Here is a 6637-nt window from a genome sequence, read left to right on the forward strand (position 1 = left end):
ATGTGTGAATTATAAAAAATTCTTTCGAATGTAATGTTATTTATTTTATCAAATTTTTTATTAAATATTATATATGGTAAATTTGACATTTAATTCCTATTAGTTTATTTGTTGACTTTTTAATTTAATCATTGTAATTTTTGTATTTTCAAATTATTTAAAAAATTAAAAGTTTACTTTAAACTTTTAAAGTTTAGTGATTGTGGTAAAAAGTAGATTTAGCGTTTGAAATAGTATTATGCATTGAAGCACAGATAAAAATAACCTATCATATCACACTTTTAATGCCAACTATGAAATATACAATTAACATTAGCATTTACATTAAAAATAGTTTAAGAGGCAAAAACAAAAACTTCTTTTGTGTTTAATTGAAATATAGGTTTTTGTTATGCACTTTTTTAAACTATTGAGATTACCTTTATATTTTCATAATTATATGAAATTTTTTTCTCATGCATAAAAGAAAATGTGAATTTTATTTAAAAAATAACAATTTTTCAAGTATAAAAAATCTTTCAAACATTTGTGTGGAGTACAATTTCTAGTAGTCAATTTATTTTAGGCGTTAATGACCAATTCACATAATGATAGATGTTTGATCTGTTTGCCTAAGTCAATCTAGTGAATAAGCAATAAAATAAAATGTGGAAAATAAAAGAGACATTGAAAGTTATAGTGGGTCACCTGTAATGAGAGGGTTACGTCCACTATAATTGTTGTGTTTGCACTATTTATGAAGAAAATAGTACAATAAAACTTTGGTAAACCTTGTGAGAGAGAATAATGGAGGATAAAGTGAGAGTAGGGTAGCTCTAGGGGCGTATTGCGAAGATAAAGAACGAGTTGTGATACGATTGGGCATCTTGGAATGTCCTTTGTGCTGAAGGAAGGCTTCCTTTTATAGTTGTAAACTCTGGTTGCTCATTTAAGACTAGTTTACTTTTTTTTAATTGAGTTGACTTTCTCGATTGCATCTTTATTCAACTTTCTTTGTACAATCCATATATTCTAAGATTTGGACCACCTTTAGTGTGATTTGGTAGCTTCTCAAAAATAAAAGGTTATTTAGAATATTCTTGAGTTGACTATATCATATGATAATTCTTAATTTAATTGAAACGATCTTGTTTACGTGTTTTGTATAAGATGACTATGTATTTTTTAAATGTCCTCTTACAAATACTTTTACTTTTATTGACTCATTTGTTTAGTTTAATTGATAATGCAAGAGAATTTATAAACCCCTTAGAATAATAATGTGGTCCGAGTATTCTCAGCATATGCTTAATTAGGACTTGTCTCGATAAGGTCTTTGATGTGACTCGAAGTGTCTCATTTGCCTTGGCATCAAACATTATGAGGGCGATGACCCACACACATCCACGTGCATGCTCGATCGCCTTGCGGGTTTCGATTGGAGTAAAGAGACGCAAATTAAGATCATAATTTGGGTTTGGATTGCAAACTTTATCCACAAAGATCTCAATTGAATTAGTGATGGGAAGGATATTGTGTATGGAGCAAAAAGAAAGCTGTAACAACTTGTGATGATGTTGCTACGGTCATGACAAAAGTCTTCATCTTTTGTAGGAGACAAAAGAAGATAAAAAGGTTTTCAGGATCAGTACGTACTGGTAAGGTTTTTTCTTTTTCTTTTTTGATGGTTATGTTGGAGTAGAAATAGGTTCTATTTTATGCTTGAGTTTTAAGTTGCTTCCATAGGAAGGTTAAGACGTTGTGTTATCATGTCTCAAACTCTACTTGTTCTATGTACCACGTAAAAATTGCACAAACCCTTATACTGCCTAAGAGCATCTCCATCAATACCAGCTATTTTATGTTTCTAGCGAAAATAATTAATGATATGACTTTTCTTTTTCTTGTTTTGCTTCACTTCAACCGTTGGCCAAATACTTAGGATTTATTTATTTCACTGATTCGAGTTTTTAATTTCTGTTTCGCTACAGTTAAAAGCTTTACATAAAGTCACATCTCAACTCCAATTAAAAACTCAAATAAGCAAACTGAACGATGCCTTAATTAGCTATTTTGGAAGTTAAAGAATGCATTTTACACTAATCAAATTAGCTAACAAGGGCTAGTCATATAATTTTTATTATTTTACTCTTTGAAACAATTACTTTTTGAATTAGTGAGAGTTAATTTATTTCAAAGCGTAATAAATGAAACCGTTCTTTTTACAATTATATATATATTAAAATAATCTATATTTAGTTTAATTATAGAGTATAATTAGAGTGGTTTACTCAAAATTTATTAGCTAAAATAGCTTTCTAGCTATTTCAGCTAAAATATTTTAGAAAGTCCCTTCGGAATAAAACAAAAAAGGATATAAAAATATAATTGAGGATTTTCAAATCCATAAAGGGAGTTAAATATTCCTTTTTTATTATTTTTCTTTACATCGCTACATTTTTGTCCCCTCCTCTTTTGAACATATAGAATCCCCATCTTTATACTAGTGAGAAAGCACACAGAAAACTGTAGAGGGATATGTAAGTTCTATGCTGTGAGACCATCAAAAACTGCAGTTTTCTCTATTATCTTTTGAATTCTAAGTAGCTGTCGTTTTTAGAGTGTTGTAGATTTTCTAAGCGTTTTTATGGAAATTTGTACAACCTTTTGTTTTAACACAATACAATTAATATGCTACCGTTGCTTAGACGGATGCTTTTCAAATTGCTGTCGTTCTTTATATTTTACTGTCGTTTCTAATTTTTTTTTTTTTTTTTTCAAAAAAAGCTACAACGTTTTTATTTCCCTGTACATGCGGCTTTTGAAGCTGCTGTCATTTTAAGGTGATGGCTATGGCCGATTATGCTACGTCTATGATCAAATAACACAAGAATAAATTATAAATCTAGACAAATGAGTAGATTCATATGATTGCATATGGCTCCTTAGATAAATCTACATGTCGTTATTATGAAACATATGATTATATAAAGGAATTCAAGCATTTCACTTAATTTTTCGGCAGTCGCAATGCTTTTAGGAATTCAAGGAATCCTAAAAGTATTGCGAGAGAATTTCTCACATATAATCGTTACCCTTTCTATAATATCTTTTGCGCTCTAATTAGTTGTCGTTTTTAATGTGTCTTAAGCTTTTCTAAGACTATTATTCACTAATAATGCCGAATTTTAGGATTTTTCCTTTTTCTTAGATACAGGATAAGATGTTGCGTTTTTATTGAAATCTTATTCTTTTTACACAAATGTACCCTGATTTTCAACCGTTGTTTATTTCAAATAATAATAATTATAATAAAATTGACTATATATAGATTTTAGATGACATAAAAATGGTATGATCCTTAATTTAATGACATGTCATATTCTCATTGAGAGAGAGAAAGAGGTCAGGGATCAAAAGCACACTTATGCAAACAAGAGTGACATAGGTGGGGAAGTAATTGATAGATATATTACAATTTACAGGATGAACTTGGAAATTCAAACAAGATAAAAGGAGCAAACTTTAAATTCTTCATTCCAACGTAGGTTGTTACAAACTCAATAACTATTTGTTGTCTTTCCCCTTTTTTTTCCTTTGTTCTTTAACCGGAAAGAGCAACTAAAAACCATACATAATAATCCTTCAAAAAAAAAAAAAAAACCACACATAATTAAGCAAAGTAGTACTATTCCTTATTCTTGACTCGAGTTTAAGTTATTGGTTCACCTTCAGGGTTACACATGCACGAAAACCCAATAATATACCATACTATATAGTTTATCGCCCACATATATAATATGGTATATAGTGGAGTTAATCTTAGTTATCATTAGTTTTATTCTGTATGTGAAATAAATATATATATATATATATATATTAAGCGGCAGATGGTGCACTAGTGAGCTGCTGAATTCCAGTCTCTGCTAAAGCAGCAACAAAGGGTCCAAGCTTAGTAGCAACACAGTGATCCTCGTCCTCCACAATAATATTCTTAGTAGCATTCTCGTAGTCCAAGGATTTGTCCTCATATATTTCCCACCACTTCTTCACCAACATCTTTATGTCTTCTCTCTCCATGTTCTCTTCCTCTCCCGTGTACCTCCATGGCTTTGATCCCTACAGTTCATTATATCATTCAATACTAGTCACGAAAATATATTATTTGGACAATTCATGGCAGCATAAAAACTGCCCTACGAATCGTATAGAGTTTTCAAACGTTAATTATATATTTGTTTTTTGTTTTAATATGATTCTGATATATATTATATATATTATTCTAAACACGCAGTATTATACAAAATCTAATTCCCCAATGTATTTAAATTTGTATATATATGTATATTATATATATATATATATTTTTTTTTTTCATTTCACGTACCGCGGCACAATAGTGGACAACCTTGACCTTGTCAATGTCCACGTTCTCGGGGTGACGCCACAGCATGGCCAGAACGAGGTTGTAAACATTTGGAATAGGCTTGTACACATCCTTGAAGAACATGTTCAGAAAGTCCTACACATAAATATGTGCACCACATCATTATTTTTAACATTAACATATTAAAATTCATCTTATATTGATATAATTATTTGTTTTTAAGGTGTACTAGAAATTAAAGTGATTACTAAACGTAGAAAATGATTTATATTAATTAATTACCTGCTCGGCAAAGGAAGTGGGAAGGGTGACTTTGAGGGCTTCCAAGAGGTTAGAGTAAGTGACAAGGTTAGGCTCGAAGACGCACATGCCGGCGTTGAAGTACAACGGCGGCGGTGACCCCATCGTGGCGGGCCACTCCACCTTCTGGGGGCACTGCTGGCAGTAGCCAATCTTGTATTGAGGAGAGTGACTCCATGTCTTCTCACAAAAGCAATCCATCACAGCATAGAAGTAGCCATTTGGCGAGTCAAATAGGTGATCAATGTTGTCAAACACTTGTATGTCTCCATCCAAGTACACCATCTTCTCATACTCTTCAAACTACAATAATAATTAAAGCAGTTATAAAATTAATATATCACACACATATTATAGCTTATTTGTAATATATATACTTACGGATATATAACACGCTAAATACATACATATATACACACACACACACATATACAGAATTATAACTAAAATGATGAAAAAATAAATAAAATTTTCTTTTATCTAGCTACTTCATGAATTTTGGTATGGGAAGAAAGTGCATTAATGACTAATACTATAACTTATAATGGATAAAAGTGGAATATGTATCTAAAACAATGGACAAAATTGGGGATAAAAAGTTTCTTTAGAGTAAAGCATCTATTATTTTGGTGTGGGAAAAGCATGCAATTACTAATATTACTAGCATAAAGACTACAGTACCATGCATATAAGAGCGTGTGGGATAATAGAACGAACCTCCCAAATGCGAAGCTTAGAGTAGTTGATGACATAATATGCCATGGAAAATTTGGTTTCGTTTTCAGGCGGATAGACAGGCTCAATCTCCCGGACGATGCATCCTTGAGAGCGAAGAATGCGACGGTGGTCGTCGGGGACATCCGGTAGGACGGCGACCACGAGAGGGTAAGGAGTGTTGGTCTTGCGGAGGCCCTTGGCAAGGCCTACCACGCCTTTGATGTAGTCTCCATTGCCTGCAAGGAATGCCACGTATGCCCTCTTGGCCACACCCATGTTCATAATTTGATTGAAATTATTAGAAGAAGAAATTTATACTTATAATGAGACAATTCCTCAAAAAAAAAAAAAAAAAAGTAGATATAAAAAATAAGAGGACAAGTAGTACTTCTATATATTACTCTTGAATAAGGTCTTTGAAGGTTTTGATAGCATAGGAGGAGAGGAAATGCTTCTATTTATAGGCATAGACATGAACATATATTGGGAAAAGTACTGAATATTAGTGGATTTAATTTGTGCATCTAAAGATAAGTTGTACGTGGCATAAAAATGAGGTTTGGGAATTTTTTTCTTTTTCTTTTCGTGAAGCACTTTTGTTTTTGTATTTTTTTTATTTTTTATAATTAATGAAAAGCTAATTAACATAAGACTTGCATGTATCATGAGTTGATTCCTGCTAGTTTTATTGTATTTGATTGGTTGTAGACGTGAAACTTTGTCAACTTTTGAGATTCTGCGCGCTATTGTATTCATTATTAGGCCTTCTTTTTATTAAAAAGAGGGGTCGATCAAGAATCTACACAACCGACTAAGAATATTCTTATCCAAATTTATGTGTGTTCAATCTATTATAAGAACATAATTTCCATTTTTCAGTAATTATATCTGCATGCTTATTGCGTTTTTCCCCTTATTCAATATGTAGCCAATTTTGGAGGAGAAATTAAGTTACTAAGTGGACATTTGGTTTATGAATTTAAATTATGATTCAGAATCATTCTCGATTTATGTGTATTTTTTATAAAAGAAAATACTGTAACAAACCACGAACCATGATTCGAACCATGGCACGAATCCTCATACCAAACACTTATCCAATAATCAAATTACCAGCCGGCTTTCTTTGTTCATACCTTCGTCCTATACTCCTATCTAAATATAGTACTTAAGTATCCTTAAAAAAAAAAAAGAATAGAATCATTTTAGTACTGTCTATTATAGAAAAACATCTCGTTAATACTCTGTATTTTT

At 31.4% G+C, this 6637-nt stretch overlaps 1 protein-coding gene across 1 annotated transcript; it reads right to left on the minus strand.

The window, feature by feature from the left end:
• Positions 1–3858: 3858 nt before the first annotated feature.
• LOC21408831 (galactinol synthase 2) lies at positions 3859–5665 on the minus strand. The gene is made up of 4 exons (XM_010100481.2): positions 5384–5665; positions 4649–4969; positions 4367–4501; positions 3859–4098 (listed from the first exon to the last, which is right to left on the minus strand). Exons 1-4 carry the CDS (start codon positions 5663–5665, stop codon positions 3859–3861), a joined length of 978 nt encoding a protein of 325 aa, XP_010098783.2.
• Positions 5666–6637: the final 972 nt, after the last annotated feature.

Source organism: Morus notabilis, unplaced genomic scaffold, assembly GCF_000414095.1.
Source record: "Morus notabilis unplaced genomic scaffold, ASM41409v2 Scaffold467, whole genome shotgun sequence".
NCBI classification, from domain to species: Eukaryota; Viridiplantae; Streptophyta; class Magnoliopsida; order Rosales; family Moraceae; genus Morus; species Morus notabilis.

Excerpts from the sequence above, each read along its gene's own strand:
- LOC21408831 (XM_010100481.2), bottom strand. The coding sequence starts at position 5,665 with ATGAACATGGGTGTGGCCAAGAGGGCATACGTGGCATTCCTTGCAGGC. Across the intron at positions 4,970-5,383 it reads CTAAGCTTCGCATTTGGGAG|TTTGAAGAGTATGAGAAGAT; the intron begins GTTCGTTCTATT and ends TTATTATTGTAG. Across the intron at positions 4,099-4,366 it reads TTGTCCACTATTGTGCCGCG|GGATCAAAGCCATGGAGGTA; the intron begins GTACGTGAAATG and ends AATGAACTGTAG.